Here is a 25,326-nt window from a genome sequence, read left to right as displayed (position 1 = left end):
CTCGTGAACAAGATCCCGAGATACTTGAACTCCTCCACCTGAGGCAGGACTTCTCCACCCACCCGGAGAAGGCACGCCACCCTTTTCCGATGGAGAACCATGGCCTCGGTTTTGGAGGTGCTGATTCTCATCCCTGCCGCGCCGCCCTCGGCCGCAAACCGCCCCAGCACATGCTGAAGGTCCCGGTCTGATGAAGCCAACAGGACAACATCATCTGCAAAAAGCAGGCCAGACTAAGAGCGGTTCACAAAGCTTGTCACGAAGAGGAAACATCGGAGGACCGCTACGTCGCCCGGATCGGCGTCACCAGGGCCCCGCCCTGGAGCGAGGCCTGGGGTTGGGGCTCGTAGGCGAGCGCCTGGTGGCCGGGTCATCAAGAGTGACCTGTTAAAATTATAGGAACTTCTATATCGAGTGCCTCAGCTAAAGGTCATTCCTTTTTTTTAAATGAGTGAAAACACACTTGTGTAACATATGTAGACATGAAAAGCTGACAAAAGAAATCCAGACTCAGAAAGGGAAAACCCCCAACTCTACATACATTTCCATTGAAGAAGGATAGACTTGTTCGTTTTTATTTATATATATATATATATATATATATATATATATATATATATATATATATATATATATATATATATATCAAGGACCGCTACGTCGCCCGGATCGGCGTCACCGGGGCCCCGCCCTGGAGCCAGGCCTGGGGTTGGGGCTCGTAGGCGAGTGCCTGGTGGCTGGGTCTTTGTCCGTGGGACCCGGCCGGGCTCAGCCCGAAACGGCGACGTGGGCCTGCCTTCTCGTAGGCCCACCACCCGCAGAAAGGACCATGGCAGGCCGGTGCAATGTGGGCTGGGTAGCAGTCGTGGCAGGGTGCCTCGACGACCCAATCCCTGGACCAAAACCCTCGCAGTGGGGACATGGAATATCACCTTGCTGGGGGGGAAGGAGCCGGAGCTTGTGCGTGAGGTTGAGAGATACCGGCTAGAGATAGTCGGGCTCACCTCCAAACATAACTTGGGCTCTGGAACCCAGCTCCTTGAAAGGGGCTGGACCCTCCACTACTCTGGAGTTGCCCAGGGTGAGAGGCGGCGGGCTGGTGTGGGCTTGGTTATAGCCCCTCAGCTCAGTCGCCATGTGTTGGAGTTCACCCCGGTGAACGAGAGGGTCGTTTCCCTGCGCCTTTGGGTCGGGAAAAGGTCTCTCACTGTTGTTTGTGCCTACGGGCCGAACAGCAGTGCGGAGTACCCGGCCTTCTTGGAGTCCCTGGGAGGGGTACTTGATAGTGCTCCAACTGGGGACTCCATTGTTCTACTGGGAGACTTCAACGCTCACGTGGGCAATGACAGTGATACCTGGAGAGGCGTGATTGGGAGGAACGGCCTCCCCGATCTGAACCCGAGTGGTGTTTTGTTGTTGGACTTCTGTGCTAGTCACAGTTTGTCCATAACGAACACCATGTTCAAGCATAAGGGTGTCCATCAGTGCACGTGGCACCAGGACACCCTAGGCCGGAGGTCAATGATCGACTTTGTTGTCGTTTCAGCTGACCTTTGGCCGCATGTCTTGGACACTCGGGTGAAGAGAGGGGCTGAGCTGTCAACTGATCACCACCTGGTGGTGAGTTGGATGCGCTGGCGGAGGAGGAGGTTGGACAGACCGGGCAGACCCAAACGGATTGTGAGGGTCTGTTGGGAACGTCTGGCCGAGCCCTCTGTCAGGGACATCTTCAACTCCCACCTCCGGGAGAGCTTCTCTCAGATCCCGGGGGAGGCGGGGGACATTGAGTCCGAGTGGACCATGTTCTCTGCCTCCATTGTCGATGCGGCGGCTCGAAGTTGTGGTCGCAAGGTCTCCGGTGCCGGTCGTGGCGGCAATCCTAGAACCCGGTCGTGGACACCGGAAGTACAGGATGCTGTCAGACTGAAGAAGGAGTCCTACCAGGCTATGTTGGCCTGTGGGACTCCTGACGCAGTAGATGGGTACCGGCAGGCCAAGCGAGCCGCGGCTCGGGCGGTCCTGGTGGCAAAAATCCGGGTCTGGGAGGAGTTCGGGGAGGCCATGGAGGAAGACTTTCGGTCGGCCTCCAAGAAATTCTGGAGGACCGTTCGGCGCCTCAGAAGGGGGAAGCAGTACTCTGCCGGCACCATTTACGGTGTGGGTGGGGAGCTGTTGACCTCGACTGGGGACATCGTCGGACGGTGGAAGGAATACTTCGAGGATCTCCTCAACCCGACTGACATGCCTTCCACTGAGGAAGCAGAGAGTGGGGACTCTGGGGCGTGCTCATCCATCACCCAAGCCGAGGTCACTGAGGTAGTTCGTAAGCTCCTCAGTGGCAGGGCACCGGGGGTGGATGAGATTCGCCCTGAGTACCTCAAGTCTCTGGATGTCGTAGGGCTGTCTTGGTTGACACGCCTCTGCGACATCGCATGGAGGAAGGGGACAGTACCGCTGGAGTGGCAAACCGGGGTGGTGGTCCCTCTGTTTAAAAAGGGTGACCGGAGAGTGTGTTCCAACTATACACGAATCCAGCAAAACCCGGAAGTTGAGCGGCCGCCATTACTGCGGTGGCAGCTCCACTCCTCCGCTCCAGCCCATAGACATATATACGTATATAGATCCATGCTCCGCTCCCATGGATCTATTACTCCGCTCCCTGCCAGGCTCTCTTAATGTATTTGTATCATCGGAAAACTCCTGTCCCGGGTCACGTGCATTTGTTTTGATAGTGAATGAAGACGGGACGGACTTTTCTGTTTCACCAAGTGAACAGACGGAACGCAAAAAAAAGATGTTAAACTGCTGGAAAGGAACTGGAATTTACCGGGATACCTTAAACAAGGAAGCCAGGGAGCGGTATATGGAGAAAATAATGATTATTAACGGTCTGGATCCATATGAAATCACTACTAAAGAATGGAGCTCCGATGAGGATTTACTGCCGCAGTTCTGCACAACCCACATCTTACTACCTTGTTTAGTGTTTGGCAGCTGCTTTGGTAAATGTTTGACTCATGTGTTTCAATAAATTTGTATAATACTACAACATACAGTACATTTTTTTTATTACTCATACTTCTCTTTTCTTTTTTTTGACTGCTATATTATGCTGAAGAGGCTCCGAGGCGTGAGCAATATTTTTCTTTTCCTCGTGAGATTATTTTTTTCTTCTGCAGCTACAAATAAGAGTTAATATTTTTTCCTCAACAAACTAGTTTTATCTGAAGATTGGGGTTATGTATGTATGTATTTCTGTATCATCCGGAGCTAAGATAGTTCTGCCCTTCAATTAGAGACCTGTAATTGCGTTTTTTTTGGTCATCGGACGCCAGGCGATCAATAAAATATTCTTGGATACCTAAAATAAAACAAAACATAAGCAGGTGTTGTTGTTGTTGTTTTTTTTAATCACGTAGCCTTTCCATAATGATTACATTTCGCGCTGCTAACGTCACACGTAACGTATGCTATATTACAGTGTTTAATCATACACTCCCTTATCTCCCTATTCCTCTATTCTTTCCTGCTTATCGCTAAAACAAATCATTATTTATAATTTAACATCAGCATTAATTTAAGATACCTTCATTATTTATGGAAGGCCACTGTCTAACATCATCAATCCAGCTATAATGATGCTGTAGAGCGTCAGGTTACAATAACAGCGCTGCGGTGGCAGATTGACACCTGCCACCGCAGCGATGGCGCCGCCGCAAGATGGCGGCACACACAAACCGGTCGCCGGATTCGTGTATAGGGGGATCACACTTCTCAGCCTCCCCGGGAAAGTCTACGCCAGGGTACTGGAGAGGAGATTACGGCTGATAGTTGAACCTCGGATTCAGGAGGAACAATGCGGTTTTCGTCCCGGTCGTGGAACACTGGACCAGCTCTATACCCTCCGCAGGGTGCTCGAGGGTTCATGGGAATTTGCCCAATCAGTCTACATGTGTTTTGTGGATCTGGAGAAGGCATTTGACCGTGTCCCTCGTGTAATTCTGTGGGGGGTGCTCAGTGAGTATGGAGTCCGGGGCCCTCTATTAAGTGCTGTCTGGTCTCTGTATGATCGGAGCAGGAGTCTGGTTCGCATTGCCGGCAGTAAGTCAGACTTGTTCCCGGTGCATGTTGGACTCCAGCAGGGCTGCCCTTTGTCACCGGTCCTGTTCATAATTTTTATGGACAGGATTTCTAGGCGCAGCCAGGGGCCAGAGGGGTTCCGGTTTGGGAACCTCAGGATAATAAATAGATAAAATAGATAAAAGAAAAACTTCCTTGGTGGGCTGAACTCAGGTTACGTGACCAACAAACCCCTCCCACAAAACGCTACCCCACGTTAGTTCTGTTTCCGTTTGAACTGACTCGTGGTTAAAACTACCCTTGGAGGGGAGTTATTCGCGGGGCAGTTGGAGACGCCACCCCACGTTGGTCAATGGAAAAGGGGTACATGACACGCTACATCTGCACGTTGATTTCAGCCCAGATAGCAAAAGTTGTTAAATCTATGTTGAATTATGTTCAAAAGGGTTGATTTTTGGTTATGGTCGACGATTGATAGTGGACCAACAATCAATCAATCATCCAATTCTAATGCCGATGTGTAATCAATGTTGAATCAAGGTATTCTGTTTGTCGCGGACCAGGCTTCAACATGGCTTCAACATGGATTCAATGTTTCTGCCTTACCATATTTCAACGTTGATTCACTGGTATGTTGCTATCAGGGAGGCTAGTCACCAATGTAAAAGGGACTTTAATCTAAAGTAAACTGATACATTTTCTCTGCTTGTATCTCGTGAAGATGTAAACACATCAGTGATCAGTTGTGAAGAACACAGACATCCATCACATGAAATGAGATGAACTCTCATTCTCACTGAGACGAAGACAGTGTTGATTATCAAGTCACATGGGATTAGTAATAAAATGATAAGGTTAGACAATGATATGTGTTTCCTATGAATGACAGTATGAGGTACAACTGTGGAACCTTTGGGACAACTAGAAGACATTGAAGAGTTTGGAGGGAGCGAGACTACATGACCTGCTGGTCCAGGATGAAGACTGGATCATCAGCTGATTCAAGTCACCAAGAGGATCCTTCTGGATCTTCTAAACAGCCATTCATCCGGTTCTGAGTGACATGAACCTTTCGGCGGGAGGTGCTGACGGGTCGGACATCTCTCAGTCATACCTGAGCATGGTGGGCGGATAGGAGGACTTATGGGGATGAAACTCAAATCCATAAAACACCCTTAACTGTGACTGAACAATAAACATTTACATACAATTTACAGTGAAGAACCGGTTTCCAGGTATAGTCTTTTAATATAAATCTAACACGTCACTGGAAGTTTGGTTGGTACGAACTGATGTGACTAAGCAACATCTAAATTATGTTTTTATTTATATTTATCTGCCATTATTTATGTAATAATTGCTCGGGGGGTCATGGTCTGAGTCTCTGGAAAGCTAGAGACAACTTATATTGTGATATGCGCTATATACATTGAATTGAATTTAATTTAATGTAAACTTTTCAGTCTTATATCAAGAGGTGCTGCAGCATTCCATAAAGTGTTTCTCGATGATGGAGGTCGGTCTCTCCGTGTGGATGTCAGCTCGGATCGGCAGAACCTATTGTTTTTTTTTTCGTACATTCTCACATTGATTTTCATTTCAGACAAACTATTCTTCATTCAGGGAGGATGAGGTTTACCAATTCTGCTACTTCAAAAATTTAAGAATACTTGGTTGCAGTTACAGTACGTGCAACTTCACGCAGTCATTTATAGGAAACATATAACTTGATGTTATTGATAGGATCAACACTGTTTTCTTCTCAGTTAGAATGAAAGTTCATTTCATGTGATGTAGTGTTTCTCCCAACCAATCAATGATGCAATGATTACAACTATGACACATCATTTTTTTCACGCGTCATAGTTGTAAAAAACGCCGGATTTAACACTGTGTTTTACGCGCGTTCAATGAACGCCACTTTTTGCAGTGTTTAAGGACCGCGGAAAGTGGTGCTATTTACGCCACTCGTATAAAATGCCGCTTTTATGGCGGGTTTTGTGCTCATAACGGTGTTTTTTACGCCGCTTTGTTCAGAAGGGCATTCATTTCATACCTGCATTTTGGCCCTTCTGGCTTGCCATATGGGCGTACCTCGCTCGCATAGCACGCAAGGAGCGCGTCGTACCGGCAGTAACCAATTGGGGGCAGTATGCAGAGGCAGAGTTAGAAAAGTAATAAAATATTTGGTGGTAGTTTAATAAACCAGCTGGTGGAATAAAGATAAATAAACAACACAGCAACAATGGATGGAGAGGAGATCACTGCTCTGCTTTTCTTGTGATCTCGGTAAAGGAAACGCGATCGGAGATGGTTTGTCGGGCCGTTCAACCAGAGCCGTCGGGAGATTGGAGAGCTCGTTCGTCTTGCCGAAGCAGCAACTGATGATGAGAAACAGCGGCGATATTTCTGCATTTCCTCCTTTTCGTTTGACAACTTGTTACATGAGATTGTCTATGGAGGTAGATTTGTTTCTTAATTATTCAATCAAAAAAAAGATTGCTTCAATCAAAAAATATATTTTAAATAAAAAAAATTGTCACTTCAATCAAAAAAAATGATTTCAATCAAAGAAAAAAATTGTTTGAATGAAAAAAATATTTGAGTAAAAAAAAATGCATTTGAACACTGTTTTTCTTTGATTGGAAATGTTTTCTTTGATAGAAGTTTTTTTGTTTGAAGCAACCTTTTTGATTGAAGTAGTGTTGTTTTCTGTTTGGGCCATATTATGGGTAGGACATTTGTCTATCATTTAATCAAAAAAATTGCTTCAAAAAGAAAAAAAAATATTTTCTATTAAAAAAAATCAATTCAAGAAAAAATAATTTTCAATCAAAGAAAGAAGTGTTTGAATGCAAAAAATATATTTGAGACCCAAAAAATTGCATTTCAACAAATTTTTTTGGGATCGAAAATATTTTTTCGATTTGAAGTGATTTTTTTTTTGATTGAATCATTTTGACACAAACATCCCGCAGTGAGCGGATGCTTCCCAATTGGTCAGACCATAGGGTCAGACATGTTTGGGTGACTTTTTGTTCAGGTGTAAATAATCAATGATCAAACCCATGGAAGAAATGTTGTTTTTTCAAATCCCTTTAAGAGCTAGAGGAACATCTTTTGTTAGGGGAACATATCTTGGTGTATAAAGTTAGTTTCACTACTTTGCGTCCGACCTGTCCACAGCTCCCACACCCGCTCAATTTGTGTGGCAGTACTCCACACAAAGTAAATCCACGCACAGATTATTTTTCATACACCCCAACATGTGCAAGGAAAATGGCGTACGCATGGTGCTCATGCTGACAGTTCAGTAATGGATTCACTTCCTCCACCTCATTATACAAAACACACTATTTTTTCCTTTTTTTTATTGTCAGTTTTGTGAATCCGGGTCATTCTTTTTTTGTTTGGTTTGGTTTCATCTTTACTTTTCTACATTTTTCCTTCCTTTTCCTCCCTCATAGTCACTGATTTTATTATTTTATTTTTCCAAGTAGTTCACGTTCAGTCTTGCCCTTTTTAACATGACATTTCAAAACTTAAAAAAAAGAGGAAAAAATCAAATATGAATGTTAAATGTGTTTTTCCTTGGTGTTGCAGGTCGGGGGAGGAACGCCTGGCTCAGCCCGCCGGGATGTGCCATGTTCACTGTCAGCGTCCAGGTAGAGCTGAGCTCCAGACTCGGACAGAGGATTCCCTTCCTGCAGCACCTGGCTGCTTTGGCCATTGTAGACGCTGTTCGGACACTTCCTGGATACGAGGTAGCGGTGGTCCTCCTGTACCATCTTCTCCAGCACTTCAGGATAACAGCTGTTTTTTCTGTACATGATCCGAGTCGTGACCCCTCTACCAGCTCATAGCAGAGGCAAAAATCTAAAATCTAAAAAAGTCTGAATTGATATTGTAGAAATTAATTTGTAGAGATTGGACCACGGTGGCACACCTGGTAGTGCAGCCGCTTCACAGCAAGAAGGTCCTGGGTTCAATTCTCGCCAGAGACCCTGTGGGTGCTGAGGGCGTTTTAAGTTCCCCCATGACCACACCCTGGGTGAGGTTGACGAAAGGGCCTTTCTGTGTGGATTTTGCATGTTCTCCCCGTGTTCCCTTTGGTAGCTAATGTCACAAAAACAGTCAATCACTGATTGTGCAAGTTCCCCTACCTGGACAGATGAGAGAGATCTGTAATCTCAATTTTTTTTTTCAATTTTATTTGTATAGCGTCTAATACAACAGATGTTGTCTCTAGACGCTTTCCAGAGACCAGAACATGAACATAAACCCCCGAGCAATTATTACATAAAGAATGGCAGGTAAAAACTCCCCTAGTGGGAGAAAAGCCTTAAGCCAAACAGTGGCAAGAAAAACTCCCCTTTAGGAGTGAAGAAACCTGGACCAGGACCTGGATCATAAGGGGGGAAGAAACCTGGACCAGGACCTGGATCATAAGGGGGGACCCTCCTGCCGAAGGTCAGACTGGGGGAGTCGGGGACGTCAGCAGCACACAGCAGGCAGGTGGAAGCAGCAGCGGGATGACCGCGGGGGGGGGTGGCGGGCCAATGGAGCGAGGCTAAGACTGGAGAGACGTGGTCTCTCCTGCTGATTCCTGTCAGTACTCGCACTGCTGCATTTTGGATCAGCTGGAGCCTATTCAGCAAATTACTAATACTAATAATACTAATAACACATTACAGTAATCGGGTGTAGTAATCTTCATCATAGGTATTGTTGGGCCATAGTCCTGTGTGAACATGGGAAGACCAGGCCTGAGACCAGCCTCGGTTTTAAGACCATATTGAGGACACATGCAGTTTAGTGTTAGTGTGTATGTCACAGGTTGGAGCTTCACCTGTGAATTTGTAACCACGGGAGTTTAGATATAAGCTGTCTCTCTAGTAACATTATCTATTTCACTAATATAATGTTTGCTCAGACCTATTCATGCCAGGTGCAAAGCGTCCTCAAAACACCCTCGGTGAGCAGTCGCTAGACCTCTGTGAGGAGTCACTGGACTCCACTAATATGGAGCAGAGCTTGGTTGAAAACAAGCAAGTGAACCACAAGTCAGGTGGTGCCCCGTTTTGATTTATTCATTTTGATAATTTATATTGATAAGTCATCCTCATTATTAATAACTATTGTAAGACAATTATTAATAACTCTGTAAGAACTGAACCAGCACCACCTTGGTTACACAACAGTACACTTCAACTATGAGGGACAAAATGAGAAAAAAAAATCCAAAACTCGTTAGCTGTATAAAAGACACATATCCACAGTAGTAGTAGTACATGTAGGGACCTGATGAATGATATGCATAGAGTAACAGAGACTACCATCAGTAACACACAATACTGAGAGGGACTCAAATCCTGCAGTACCAGCCATGTCCCCCTGCATTAGCCAGTACATGTCCAGGCCATCATGTAGTCAGATGAAACCAAAATAAAACTTTTTGGTAAAAACCCAATTCATCATGTTTGGAGTAAGAAGAATACTGAAATGCATCCAAAGAACACCAAACCTACTGTGAAGCATGGGGGTGGAAACATCATGCATATTGGGACTGTTTTTCTGCAAAGGGGACAGTATCACTGATCCGTGTTGAGGGAAAAATGAACATGCCATGTATTGTGAGATTGTAAGCCAACACCTCCTTCCATCAGCAGGTTATAGAAGATGAAACGTGGCTGGGTCTTCCAGCATGACAATGATGCCAAACACATTGCTCGGGCAACGAAGAAGTAGCTTGGTAAAAAGCATTTCAAGGTCATGGAGTGGTATTGTACCACAAAGGGGGTGCTGGTTCAGTTATTAAAGAGTTAATAATCGTCTTACGATAATTATTAATAATTAATAAAGAAGATTACTTATCAAAATGAATTATCAAAATGAATCAATCAAAACGGGGCACAACCTTACTTATCAGGAAAATAATAACTAAAACAGCAAAATCGGTCTCAAGGTAGCTGTTATTCCAATACGTGTCAGCCTATTGCCTGGGGGGGGCGTTACAGAACAACAGGGAAGGAAGGAGTCCGAGCACATACAGCGGGGAAAATAAGTATTGAACACGTCAACATTTCTCTCAAAAAACATATTTCTAATCGAGCTATTGACATGAAATTTTCACCAGATGTCGGCATCAACCCAAGTAATGCATACATACAAAGAAATCCAAACATTTATGTCCATACATTAAGTTATGTGTAATAAAGTGAAATGGCACAGGGAATAAGTATTGAACACATGAAGAAAACGAGGGGTAAAAAGGTCTGGAAAGCCAAGAAAACAGCTGGAGTCGGTCAGTATTTAGAAAGTTAACCTGTCCCCTATTAGTGCAAAGTAATATCAGCTGGTTTAGTTCTGATTGATGCATTGCATGATGGGTAAAAGCAAAGAGCTGTCCAAAGACCTACGCAACCTTATTGTTGCAAAACACTGAAGGCATTGGTTACAGGCGCGTTTCTAAACTTCTGAAAGTTGCAGTGAGTACCATTGGGGCCATCATCCGGAAGTGGAAAGAACACGGCATTACCATAAACCAGCCACGGCCAGGTTTTCCAGTGTTCTGATTGGGTAACGTATTGCGTCACGCATCGCGTCACTTCCTGGTGTTGCGGTCTGTGCTGCTGCCGTCTCACGGCGTTTGCAGGCTCAGATCTCTCCCGACATTTTATCTAAAACTTAGACTGTTTTCTGGTAAAATAGCACTATATCTGGTACATTACTGTCTTTATTTCAACACTCGCTCATTTTCTCTTCCGTAACTTTCACTGTCACCAATCACCGATACATTTTCTGTCCGCTAGCCTCCGTTAGCATCTTAGCATGGCCGCTCCGGCTCCCACCGCTTCACCTCTTTCCTGCTCAGTGTGTGAAATGTTTAGTTATTCCTCTGCCTCCTTTAGTGAAGACGGTAAGTGCTTAAAGTGTAGCTTATTTGCAGGGCTGGAGGCGAGGCTCAGTCAGTTAGAGGTCCGGTTTGGCCAACTAAACCATAGTCCGAGAGCCTCCTCAGCTAACCAGGCTAAGCTAGCGGCGGACCGGCCCGTAGCAGCTGAGCGTAACCGCTCCCCTGCAGCTCCCGAGCAGCCGGCCAGGCAGGGCAGCTGGGTGACGGTTCGGAGGAAGGGTAGTCTTAAAGGGCTCACGGAACACCACCCGCTTCATGTGTCTAACCGTTTTTCCCCACTCAGCGACACATCTGTTGAGAAACAGACCCTGGTGATTGGAGACTCTATTGTGAGACATGTGAAGCCGACTCCAGAGACCTTAGTTAGGTGTATCCCGGGGGCCAGAGCGGGCGACATAGAAGCAAATTTGAAGCTACTGGCAAAGGGTAATCGTAAATATGGTAAAGTTATCATCAATGTCGGAGCTAATGACTCCCGTCTTCGCCAGTCGGAAGTAACCAGAATGAATATTGTCTCGGTGTGTAACTTCGCCAAGACCATGTCGGACTCTGTAGGTTTTTCTGGCCCCCTCCCCAATCTGACCAGCGATGACATGTTTAGTCGCATGCTCTCGCTCCGCCGCTGGTTGTCTCAGTGGTGTTCAGAAAACGACGTGGACTTTATTGACAACTGGGAGACATTCTGGGGAAAGCCCGGTCTGATTAGAAGGGACGGCATTCATCCCACCCGGGATGGTGCAGCTCTTATGTCTAGAAATCTGGCCAATGTTATTAGACACTCCCCCTGACAATGCAGGGTCCAGGCCAGGATGCAGAGCTGTAGTTTAACAGGGCTGGAGGCGAGGCTTAGTCAGTTAGAGGTGCCTAGCAAAATAGAAGTGGTTGCAGTTCCCCGCCCTCCAAAAGTTCACCAGGTGCAGCGTTATAGAGGCGTTAACCAAGATAACCTTGTAAAAATTAAAACCAATGTACATTTGGTACCAATTACAGACCTAAAAATTAGATGCGGACTACTAAATATACGATCATTAAGCTCTAAGTCTCTGTTAGTAAATGATATAATTACAGAGAGCAGGAGTGACATTTTCTGCTTAACAGAAACATGGTTACAGGAGGAAGAGTATGTTAGTTTGAATGAATCAATCCGCCCGGCTACTTTAATCATCACATTCCTAGAAGCACGGGCCGAGGCGGAGGAGTCGCAGCAATTTATAACTCCGGTCTCGAAACAAAAATTGAACCTAAGTGCAACTATAATACATTTGAAAGCCTCATGCTTGGTCTGAAATTTCCGAGCCGGAAATCAGAGAAGCCAGTTGTGTTAGTGGTAGTGTACCGGCCCCCTGCTGGTGCGTATCTGGAGTTTTTGTCTGAATTTTCAGATTTCCTTTCTGGATTATTGATCAGCACAGATAAATTCATCATAGTGGGTGATTTTAACATTCATATGGATGTTGAAAGCGATAATCTTAAATTAGCCTTCGATTCTCTTCTAGAATCAATGGGTATCTCACAAAAAGTGGATAAACCGACGCACTGTTTTTAATCATACTCTCGATCTCGTTCTCACCTACGGTGTTGAAACTGATGGTCTGTTGGTGTCACCTGTAAACTCCCTTTTATCCGACCATTACTTAATAACGTTTGAATTTAATTTTGTTGATGTTGAAGTGCAAAATAGGAGGTATTATTTTAGCAGATGTTTGTCTGATGAAGTTATTGTTAAATTTAGGGAGGCCATTGCTTATCTTACGACAGTGCGAAATAGTGATGTAGTCGAGGCCAGTGACCTGGGTTCTACCTCTGCAGATGTTGATTTCCTTGCTAGTAACACTGCTGATTTGTTGCATTCAGCTTTAGATGAAGTTGCTCCTTTGAAAAGGAGGGTTTCTAGCCACAGGAGCTTAACTCCCTGGTATAATTCAGATATCCGCATGTTGAAACAAAACGTGCGTAAAATGGAAAGGAAGTGGTACTCTTGTAGGTCTGTAGACTCTCATCGTGAATGGAAAGATATTCTAATAGTATATAAAAAAGCCATTCGCAAAGCCAGAACAGCTTATTATTCAACGTTGATAGAGGATAACAAAAGTAACCCACGTTTTCTGTTCAGCACTGTAGCCAGGCTGACAAAGAGTCACAACTCTGTTGAGCCGTGCATTCCTGCAGCTCTCAGTAGTGAGGACTTTATGGGCTTCTTCAACAGTAAAATCGCGAGAATTAGAGAAGAAATCAACCAGCCGGTTGTAGGTGTTTCTTCAGCTTTAGCGACTTCCCTAGGCTCTGACTTGTCTCTAGACTGTTTTGATCCTATAGACCTCCCTGAGCTGACTTCACTCGTTAATAGAGCTAAGTCAACCACATGTATGTTAGACCCCATCCCGACTCGACTATTCAAACATATTTTTTCTCTTATTGGTACGACAATACTGGACCAAATTAACTTATCCCTAAGTTTAGGATATGTACCACAGGTTTTCAAAGTCGCAGTAATTAAACCTTTACTTAAAAAACCTTCTCTTGACCCAGACACCTTAGCTAATTATAGACCAATTTCCAACCTTCCATTTGTGTCTAAAATTCTGGAAAAGGCAGTTTCAAGCCAGTTATGTGACTATTTGTATAGAAATGATCTGTTTGAAGTCTTTCAGTCAGGGTTCAGAATGCATCATAGCACAGAGACAGCACTTGTTCGAGTCACGAATGACCTCCTTATGGCCTCAGATAAGGGATTAGTGTCCATACTGGTTCTACTGGACCTCAGTGCTGCTTTTGACACTATAGATCATGGCATTTTACTGCACAGGTTAGAGCATGTTGTTGGGATTAAAGGGACAGCTCTATGTTGGGTTAAATCATACCTATCTGACAGGTTCCAGTTTGTTCATGTACATGAGGTTTCTTCAGAACAGTCAAGGGTCTGTTATGGTGTTCCGCAGGGTTCAGTGCTAGGGCCAATCTTGTTCAGTTTATACATGCAGCCGTTGGGAAGTATAATCCAGAATCACGGCATACAATTTCATTGTTATGCTGATGATACGCAGCTCTATTTGTCTATGAAGCCGGATGAAACAGAACCGTTAGTTAAACTTCAGGCATGTCTTAGGGACATCAAGGACTGGATGTCCAGAAATTTCCTGCTTCTAAATTCAGATAAAACAGAGGTTATCATTCTTGGTCCAGAGCATCTTAGGAAGGGATTAGATGGTGTTGCGATGGCTTCCAGTGCAACTGTGAGAAATCTTGGTGTTATTTTCGATCAGGATTTGTCGTTTAAACCATATGTCAATCAGGTTTGTAAAATAGCCTTTTTCCATCTCCGTAATATTGCAAAGATTAGGAAAATCCTCTCACAGAGTGATGCAGAAAAACTAGTTCATGCGTTTGTATCTTCTAGACTAGATTACTGTAATGTGTTGTTAGCAGGATGTCCAAGTAATTTGCTGAATAGGCTCCAGCTGATCCAAAATGCAGCAGCACGAGTACTGACAGGAATTAGCAGGAGAGACCACGTCTCTCCAGTGTTAGCGTCGCTCCATTGGTTACCCGTAAAATTCAGAATCCAATTTAAAATTTTATTACTTGCGTATAAAGCCCAAAACGGCTTAGCTCCGCATTATTTGCAAGACCTGATAGTGCCTTATGTTCCTGTCAGAGCTCTCCGTTCTCAGAGTGCAGGTTTACTCGTAGTTCCTAGAGTATCTAAATGTAGATTTGGAGGGCGGGCGTTCTGCTATCAGGCGCCACTACTATGGAACCAACTTCCAATCTGGGTTAAGGGGGCTGACACCACCTCCACCTTTAAAACTAAACTTAAAACATTTCTGTTTAGTAAAGCCTATAGTTAGTGTTTAGTAAACCTCTAGCTGGTGTTGGTAAATCTCTAGGTAGTGTAAACTTTAGTGTGTCAGAGTCGCTCCTGTTGTTTCTTGTGCTGGCCCCCCCTTCTCCTCCCTTTTCTCTCTTTTGTCCATGTTGCAGCATCCTTTGCCGGACACCGGAACCTGCAGTGTGGGAGTGAGGGGGGCAGGGTAACGGCCCCTTTTGGGCGGGGGAGAATGTTCGTCCCTCAAGACTCCTCTCCCTGGCCCTGCCCCTTCTCAACCTTTCCCCGACCCTGCACCCCAACCTGGGACTTGATGATTGGGCCGGAGCTTCGGGAGCTGCGTGCTGGCCTGCGGTCCCCACCCCTGGTCATCCCGTTGCTGGCCCCCCCTTCTCCTCCCTTTTCTCTCTTTTGTCCTGCAGGTGGCCGTGGGTGGCTTGTAGCTTGCATTACGGAGCACAAGTCTTTTCCTGACCCTGCACCCCAACCTGGGACCTGCTGATTGGGCCGGAGCTTCGGGAGCTGTGTGCTGGCCTGCGGTCCCCACCCCCGGTCATCCCGTTGCTGCTTCCACCTGCCTGCTGTGCTGTTGCCGTCCCTGACCCACCAGTCTGGCCCTCGGCAGGAGGGTCCCCCCTGATGAGCCTGGTCCTGCTCAAGGTTTCTTCCCTCCTAAAGGGGAGTTTTTCCTTGCCACTGTTTGGCTTAAGGTTTTTCTCCCACTAGGGGAGTTTTTACCTGCCATTGTTTATGTAATAACTGCTCGGGGGTCATGTTCTGGGTATGGGTCTCTGTAAAGCGTCTAGAGACAACTCTGTTGTATTAGACGCTATATAAATAAAATTGAATTGAAATTGAATTGAATTGAATTGCTCCTTGCAAGATTTCAGACAGAGGAGTCAAAACAATCATCAGAAGGGTTCTCCAACAGCCCAGGACCACTCGTGGAGAGCTGCAGAAAGACCTGGAATCAGCAGGTACCGTTGTTTGAAAGAAAACAATAAGTATAGCACTCAACCGCTATGGCCTCCATGCACGCACACCACGCAAGACTCCATTTTTGAAGAAGAAGCATGTTGAAGCACGTTTGGAGTTTGCGACACAACATTTGGATAAACCCATGACATTCTGGGAGAACATACTCTGGTCAGATGAGACCAAAATTGAACTCTTTGGATGAAATAAGACACAACATGTTTGGAGGAAAAATGGCACCGCACATCACCCCCAAAACACCATACCAACAGTGAAGTTTGGAGGTGGGAGCATCATGGCGTGGGGCTGTTTTTCAGCATATGGTACTGGTAGACTTCATATCATTGAAGGAATAATGACCGGAGAAAAGTATCGAGACATTCTTGATCAGAATCTGCTGTCATCTGCCAGGCTGCTGAAGATGAAAAGAGGGTGGATCTTTCAGCAAGACAACGATCCCAAGCACACAGCCAAGCTAACACTCAACTGGTTGAAGAAAAAGAAAATAAAGCTGCTAGAATGGCCCAGTCAATCACCAGACTTGAATCCAATTGAAAATCTTTGGAAAGAACTGAAGATCCGGGTTCACAGAAGAGACCCCCGGAACCTTGAAGATTTGAAGGCAGTTTGTGTGGATGAATGGGCCAAAATCACACCTGGGCAATGTATTCGACTGGTTTCTCCATACAGGAGGTGTCTTGAGGCTGTGATCACCAACAAAGGTTTTTGCACAAAGTATTAAATAAATTTCAGTAAGCGTGTTCAATACTTATTCCCTGTGCCATTTCCCTTTATTACACATAACTTAATTTATGGACATAAATGTTTGGATTTCTCTGTATGTGTGCATTACTTGGGTTGATGCCGACATCTGGTGAAAATTTCATGTCAATAGCTCGATTAGAAATAGGTTTTTTGAGAGAAATGTTGACGTGTGCAATACTTATTTTCCCCGCTGTACCTAGAATAACTTCTCTACGGAAGAGTATTAGGGCCACTTAAAAAAAATAAAAAGAATTCTGAGAAAAAAGTCAGAATTCTGACTTTAATCTCAGAATTCTGAGAAAAAAGTCAGAATTCTGGGCCACTTAAAAAAAATAAAAAGAATTCTGAGAAAAAAGTCAGAATTCTGACTTTAATCTCAGAATTCTGAGAAAAAAGTCAGAATTCTGACTTTTTTCTCAGAATTCTGAGATTAAAGTCAGAATTCTGACTTTTTTCTCAGAATTCTTTTTATTTTTTTTAAGTGGCCCTAATACTCTTCCGTACTTCTCACTACTGGAAAAGCAAGCTTTTTTTTTCTCATTTTGTCTCTCATAGTTAAAGTGTACCTATGATGAAGATTACAGACCTCTCATCTTTCTAAGTAGGGGAACTTGCACAATCAGTGATTGACTAAATACATTTTTGCCCCACTGTATAAACTAACAAGGACAAATAAATTAGCAGGACAAATAGCAGTGAGAAATGTGCTAACCATGAAATCATCAGGACATAATAATATCTGGATATTATCATTACCTGTTATCATGATGAACTCCGTCAGGATGGCCAGTCTGTAGAGCTGTGGTTAGAAACCAGAGGTGGATGTACTGAAGTTTGGTAGGATGTCTGTACAACTGCTGCTTTCTCATTCCCTGAAGGAAACGGAGCACTAACGCTGGACAGGAACACGTGGAAATTATTTTAGTGTGTCAGGTTGCTCTTTTTTTGGTCCACTAGAAAAGATTGGCCTGTATTGTCACTTTGTAAGTTCCGGGGTCTTTTTTAGTCACCAGCACCAGAGGACATAAAACTTTCGTCAGGTTGTTTCCATTAGAAAACAAAACCCTTATGTTGTGTTTTCCAGTACAATCTACTGAAGCTAAGAAACTTAATATTTTTTTTTTTTGTGTAATCTTTTTTTGTGTAATCTTTTTCTTGGAGCATAATGGTCTCTTGTTTGATCCCTTCAGGACATTGACCTGAGGGTTAAGTGGCCCAACGACATCTACTACAGTAACCTGATGAAGCTTGGAGGGGTGCTGGTGACCTCCACCGTGTTAGGATCAACGTTTTACCTGCTCATAGGTAACATTTCCTGAAACCACAGCTGAAAAGACTGGACGATAAATGCAGCAATAGTCTAGGCTCATTTGAGTTTAATTTATTGAGTCAAATCAAGACACTTTACATTGGGGGAAAATAGTCAACATGCTTCTCTAGCAGTCTCACCATGAAAACAGGAAATAGTTGGTGTGCTGCTGACCTGTTTCAGTTTAGGACACATGAAATACATTGCAAAACGTCAATTACAGCATGTCCATTAAGTCACATTATGCAGCAGAGTCATGTCCTTCCAAAGGTAGGATGGAAGTCCAGAACTTCTTCAATATTAAGCTTTTCCAGACTTTCAAAGCTTCAAAATAGTTTACAGTTTACAGTTTAATTTCCAGTTTTTTTTCCAGTTGTTATTTTAAAAGTTGCACAAAAAGTTGTTTTGAAAGAGCAGTCATACCAGGCAATCCAAATAAGACAAAACTCTATTTACAAATCGATCCAGCCCATGCATCCATCCCCATTTGAGGTCCACCAATACCAGCAACCTGGAGGCTGAAAACAGACACGTTTTCATGAGTTTCCATGGGTATAAAGTTCAGAGGCATTCACATCCTAATCAGAAGAGGATTGAGGGAACCTTTTTGCCTCTTTTTTTTAATGAACATTTATTGTCATAACATAATTCAAATGCTAATTGTATGACATTTTGTGAAGAATCCAGAGAGTGCAGCAAAGTTCAACCTGGTCTTTGCAGGTTGTGGGTTCAACGTGACCAACAGCAATCCAACAGCATGCATCAACGACCTGATCCAGAACCATAACCGTCTGAAGAACGTAAGCCTGCAGCCTCTCAGCTGCCCGCAGCTCATCGCCAGAACCGTTTCCTGTCTGGAGAAGCTCATCAGCAGCTTCCAGCAGGGAGGTCCAGAGGCCATCCTGCCACTCTACTACCACAGATGGCTCCACAGGTGCGTACTTCAGGCAGCTCAGAGCCTCCCTTCATCATCTCACCTGCCCTCACCGTCACCTCAACATCTCACCCTCACCTCAACATCTCACCCTCACCTCAACCTCGCACCCTCACCTCAACATCTCACCCTCACCTCAACCTCACACCCTCACCTCAACTTCTCACCCTCACCTCAACATCTCACCCTCACCTCAACATCTCACCTCAACCTCACACCCTCACCTCAACATCTCACCCTCACCTCAACCTCACACCCTCACCTCAACCTCACACCCTCACCTCAACATCTCACCCTAACCTCAACATCTCACCCTCACCTCAACATCTCACCTTCACCTCAACATCTCACCCTCACCTCAACATCTCACCCTCACCTCAACCTCACACCCTCACCTCAACCTCACACCCTCACCTCAACATCTCACCCTCACCTCAACATCTCACCCTAACCTCAACATCTCACCCTCACCTCAACATCTCACCCTCACCTCAACATCTCACTCTCACCTCAACATCTCACCCTAACCTCAACATCTCACCCTCACCTCAACATCTCACTCTCACCTCAACATCTCACTCTCACCTCAACATCTCACCCTCACCTCAACATCTCACTCTCACCTCAACATCTCACCCTCACCTCAACCTCACACCCTCACCTCAACATCTCACCCTAACCTCAACATCTCACCCTAACCTCAACATCTCACCCTCACCTCAACATCTCACTCTCACCTCAACATCTCACCCTCACCTCAACCTCACACCCTCACCTCAACATCTCACCCTAACCTCAACATCTCACCCTCACCTCAACATCTCACTCTCACCTCAACATCTCACACTCACCTCAACCTCACACCCTCACCTCAACATCTCACCCTAACCTCAACATCTCACCCTCACCTCAACATCTCACTCTCACCTCAACATCTCACTCTCACCTCAACCTCACACACTCACCTCAACATCTCACCCTCACCTCAACATCTCACCCTCACCTCAACCTCACACCCTCACCTCAACCTCACACCCTCACCTCAACATCCCACCCTCACCTCAACCTCACACCCTCACCTCAACATCTCACCCTCACCTCAACATCTCACCCTCACCTCACCTCAACCTCACCTCAACATTACACCCTCACCTCAACCTCACACCCTCACCTCAACATCCCACCCTCACCTCAACATCTCACCCTCACCTCAACATTACACCCTCACCTCAACCTCACACCCTCACCTCAACATCTCACCCTCACCTCAACCTCACACCCTCACCTCAACATCCCACCCTCACCTCAACATCTCACCCTCACATCAACCTCACACCCTCACCTCAACATCTCACCCTCACCTCAACATCTCACCCTCACCTCACCTCAACCTCACCTCAACATCTCACCTCAACACCCCACCCTCACCTCAACATCTCACCCTCACCTCAACCCTCACACCCTCACCTCAACCCTCACACCCTCACTTCAACATCTCACCCTCACCTCAACATCTCACCCTCACCTCAACATCTCACCCTCACCTCACCTCAACCTCACCTCAACATCTCACCTCAACACCCCACCCTCACCTCAACATCTCACCCTCACCTCAACCCTCACACCCTCACCTCAACCCTCACACCCTCACTTCAACATCTCACCCTCACCTCAACATTTCACCCTCACCTCAACATCTCACCTCAACATCCCACCCTCACCTCAACATCCCACCCTCACCTCAACATCTCATCCTCACCTCAACATCCCACCCTCACCTCAACCTCACACCCTCACCTCAATATCCCACCCTCACCTCAACATCTCACCTCAACATCTCACCCTCACCTCAACATCTCACCCTCACCTCAACATCCCACCCTCACTTCAACATCTCACCCTCACCTCAACATCTCACCCTCACCTCAACATTTCACCCTCACCTCAACATCTCACCTCAACATCCCACCCTCACTTCAACATCTCACCCTCACCTCAACATCCCACCCTCACCTCAACATCCCACCCTCACCTCAACATCTCACCCTCACCTCAACATCCCACCCTCACTTCAACATCTCACCCTCACCTCAACATCCCACCCTCACCTCAACATCTCACCCTCACCTCAACATCCCACCCTCACCTCAACATCTCACCTCAACATCGCACCCTCACCTCAACATCTCACCTCAACATCCCACCCTCACCTCAACATCTCACCTCAACATCTCACCCTCACCTCAACATCCCACCCTCACCTCAACATCTCACCTCAACATCCCACCCTCACCTCAACATCTCACCTCAACATCTCACCGTCACCTGAACATCTCACCTCAACATCCCACCCTCACCTCAACATCCCACCCTCACCTCAACATCTCACCTCAACATCTCACCCTCACCTCAACATCCCACCCTCACCTCAACATCTCACCTCAACATCCCACCCTCACCTCAACATCTCACCTCAACATCCCACCCTCACCTCAACATCTCACCTCAACATCCCACCCTCACCTCAACATCTCACCTCAACATCTCACCCTCACCTGAACATCTCACCTCAACATCCCACCCTCACCTCAACATCCCACCCTCACCTCAACATCTCACCTCAACATCTCACCCTCACCTCAACATCCCACCCTCACCTCAACATCTCACCTCAACATCCCACCCTCACCTCAACATCTCACCTCAACATCTCACCCTCACCTCAACATCTCACCTCAACATCCCACCCTCACCTCAACCTCACACCTCAACATCCCACCCTCACCTCAACATCTCACCTCAACATCTCACCCTCACCTCAACATCTCACCTCAACATCTCACCCTCACCTCAACCTCACACCTCAACATCCCACCCTCACCTCAACATCTCACCTCAACATCCCACCCTCACCTCAACCTCACACCTCAACATCCCACCCTCACCTCAACATCTCACCTCAACATCTCACCCTCACCTCAACATCTCACCTCAACATCCCACCCTCACCTCAACATCTCACCTCAACATCCCACCCTCACCTCAACATCTCACCTCAACATCTCACCCTCACCTCAACATCCCACCCTCACCTCAACATCTCACCTCAACATCTCACCCTCACCTCAACATCCCACCTCAACACCTCAAAATACCAACTGTATTTTTTTACAGTTGGTAAAAAAATATCACATTAGTTTTTTCTTATACAGAAGCTGCAAATGTGTTTTTATAGAAAGCAGTTGCAGCTTTTCAATAATAAAGATATAATTTTACAATTATAAGAGGGGAAAATTGAATTATAATATGAGACTCGGGTCATAGTTTTTTGTGAAAAGTTACAATATCACAAGTATAAAAATAGACATTTATGAGAATAAAATCATTTACCAAGAAAGATCTGTTTTCTAGAAAAAAAACATTGTTTTCCATGAATAAAGTTGATTTATGAGAAACGAAAAGTCATAGGAAAATAATTGCAGATCTGAAAAATATATAAATATAAATGTATTGGTCTTATCAATTTATTACTAAAATTGATAAGACCAATACATTTTCTTTTCTCAGATTATTTGAGAATTTAGCAGCAGTTTTATTATTTTAAAAAAGTTGTTATACTACAACACAAATAGTTGTCAACTTAAAAGAACCAGGGTTTTTCTGACGGAATCTTTTTTTCACACAAAGTTGTAAACTTACAAAAATAAGTTTGAATTTCACAATATTAAAACATATTACAGTTGAAACATGTGCAAGACATAAAGTTTTCCATTAGATAAAACAAGTTGTAAGTTGAGTTTTACAAATAATTTTTCTTTTACATTTATGAGAAACCTAGCTCGAATTTTAAAAACAAAACCATAAAATGATATCAATCATTGAAAAATGTAGAAAAGAACATTCGCAGACACATTTCTATGACAGTGAATCCAGAAATGAACCGGCTCCAGAACTTGGTCCGGGGTAATTCATAGGGGACACGTGTGATCACACTGAGCCCTGTTCTGGTTCAGAGGTAGAGTTTTCCAGGGTTCAGTGACGCTGACGTTCTGATGTTTCTCGTCTGTCCTAATGTCAGCGGGGTGGAGGTGCATCTGTGGAGCGAGGATGGACCAGAAGCTCAGGTTCTAGGTCTAGATGACAACGGATTCCTGCGGGTCCTCACCAAAGAGCGAGGCGAGGTGTCCGTGGAGCCCGATGGAAACTCCTTCGATATGATGAAGAACCTGGTTGTTGTCAAGCATCGTTAGGACCAAAAAAAGTCACCACCGTCTCCTCCAACCAACCCAAACTCTGGGACAGAAAACTACCAGTTATTCAGACACTACTGACCTTTGATATCTGAGCTGTTTCCCAGAAACACAGTAAATGATGTAATGGTGCAGATGGAACACTAGGGTTCCAGTGGATGTTGCCATGACTCTCCAGCTGCAGAGTGGTCACCACAGTTGACTACGCCAACTTGACGTCATTCTTTAGACACTGCTAGACACACCACTGAGTCTCCCTTTGTCCTTCCCAGAAGAAATGATGTCCATGTAATAGATGCCAGATAAGTTCCAGATAAGTTTCACAGTACAACACCAGTTGGATTGTAGATACTAGCAAAAAAGACTAGTGACTGAGGACTTTATTGGCCTCAGAAACTCAAAATTATGGTTTTTGCTTGGTCTTGTAGAGTCCAGCAGGCAGTCTGTTACTCCTCCAACATTCCCACACTAACATGATGGATTGAACATAGGAAAAAGTTGCACTGCTGCCAGAAACTGATGCCATTTAGTGGAATCCACATCGATGTTTTTAAACTGACTGACTGTTGGATTACAGCATATTTGTCTTTGAAGCATCATGAGGCAGCTCTTCACCAGCTAAATGACCTTCAGCACCTTCAGGTCTGAGCCTGCAGACAGAACTGTTGTCGCCTTTAACAAAATAAAGATTTCTTGAAATTGTGTGGCTCATTTCTTTGATTTCAGTCCTCATAGACATGTGATGATCCGAGAACTAAAGAAACCCCACAAAGGTGGAGAAACTGATGGGGGATGATGCAGAGATTTTTAGACATTTAATCCAGTTAGCAGTCCTCCATGTCTTTATTTAGGCAGAATTACGAGTGTCATGTTATCTAATAATAGTACCTAGCAGAAGAATATATAGAGTTAAAAGTAATGGTCCAAGTCCAGAACCCTGTAGAACACCATGACCAACACTGGTAAATGAGGAGGACGCTTCCTTCACAGGAACAAAGTTGAATTGATAAAATACATCTGATTTAAATCAAGCTAATATTGTTGTTCAGTTGTGGGTTTTGGCTTATGATTGTTCAACAGTTCTGACATCGATCTGACTCTTCAGAAAACCCATGGGTGACTGAGAACTGCTTCAAGGAGCAGCCCAGGGAACAACCAAATAGAAACCAGAGACACTCAGGCAGAACTCGTGGTCGTGGACTGAAGGCTGAGTTGATTGCCAGGGCAGGGACAGGCAGGGTCTAAACCGGGTGATCAGTCCAGGGGTGAGTGCTGGAAAAGACTTCCATAACGCAAAGAACAATCAGGCAGTGATGGCTGGGAGTGGAGTGCTTACGTAGGAGGCCAGGGCTGATTGCAGGTGTGGAAGCAGGAGATACCATAGTGACAGATGAGGAAGCAGAGCTGGCAGGTGAATGTGAAAGACAGGTATGAAGTTGGAGTGGATGTGACAGGGCAGCACGGTGGCTTAGTGGTTAGCACATTTGCCTCACAGCAAAAAGGTTCGCAGTTTGACTCGGTTGGCGTTTTTCTGTGTGGAGTTTGCATGTTCTCCCCGTGCTTGCGTGGGTTTCCTCCGGGTACTCCGCCTTCCTCCCACAGTCCAAAAACATGCATGCTAGGGAAATTTATGATTTTAAATTGCCCGTAAGTGTGAGTGTGTCTGGTTGTCTGTCTGTGTATGTGTCCCTGCGATTGACTGGTAACCTGTCCTGGGATAGACTCCAGCAGACCCCACTGACCCTGCAAAGGATAAAGCAGGTATAGAAAATGGATGGATGGATGGATTCATTGGCCCAGATGACCTTTCTGCCCTAAAGACCTTTGTTGAAGATCTAACTCCTGCCACCATTCTAGAATTCAGTGGATTTACATTACTGCTGGAAGAAATGTATTATTGCTCAAAAACCGTCAAACAGAAAACAATTATTTCAGACCTGTGACCCTGACTTCTATTGTAATGAAAAGCTTTGATAAGTACATGACGTCTGTGCTAAAGCCAGAGGTCAAGCTGGGGCACTGACGGTGCTATTAACGGCAACATTCATCTCATTATCAAGTACTCAGAAAGCCCCAAAGAGTATGCACTGGTTTTATTTGGTGATCAAAGCTCAGTGGAAGGGGGTGAGTGTCAGTCCTCTCTTAATCTAATGGTACTTTAACTTTTGACCGATAAAAGCCAGTGATGTCAGATTCAATAACACATTCTCAGCCTCCAGATTGGTAGGGTCTGGTGCTCCTCAAGGTTGTGTCATTTCCCTATGTTTACAT

At 45.1% G+C, this 25,326-nt stretch overlaps 1 protein-coding gene across 2 annotated transcripts in view; it reads left to right on the top strand.

Annotated features, from left to right (window-relative positions):
• The window catches only part of hlcs (holocarboxylase synthetase (biotin-(proprionyl-CoA-carboxylase (ATP-hydrolysing)) ligase)), a 94,686-nt gene extending 70,950 nt beyond the window's left edge, over positions 1-23,736 (top strand). For both annotated transcript variants that reach the window (XM_061739570.1, XM_061739571.1), the window contains exons 8-11: positions 7,684-7,844; positions 17,753-17,867; positions 18,592-18,805; positions 22,884-23,736. In XM_061739570.1, coding sequence (XP_061595554.1) covers positions 7,684-7,844; positions 17,753-17,867; positions 18,592-18,805; positions 22,884-23,055 — 662 coding nt within the window. In that variant the 3' untranslated portion in view covers positions 23,056-23,736. The remainder of the gene's footprint in view (positions 1-7,683; positions 7,845-17,752; positions 17,868-18,591; positions 18,806-22,883) is intronic.
• Positions 23,737-25,326: the final 1,590 nt, after the last annotated feature.

The sequence above is a fragment of the Cololabis saira genome, chromosome 14 (assembly GCF_033807715.1).
Source record: "Cololabis saira isolate AMF1-May2022 chromosome 14, fColSai1.1, whole genome shotgun sequence".
Lineage (NCBI taxonomy): Eukaryota > Metazoa > Chordata > Actinopteri > Beloniformes > Belonidae > Cololabis > Cololabis saira.
Note: the sequence above shows the minus strand (reverse complement) of the source record. Positions and strands in the feature narration are given on the sequence as shown.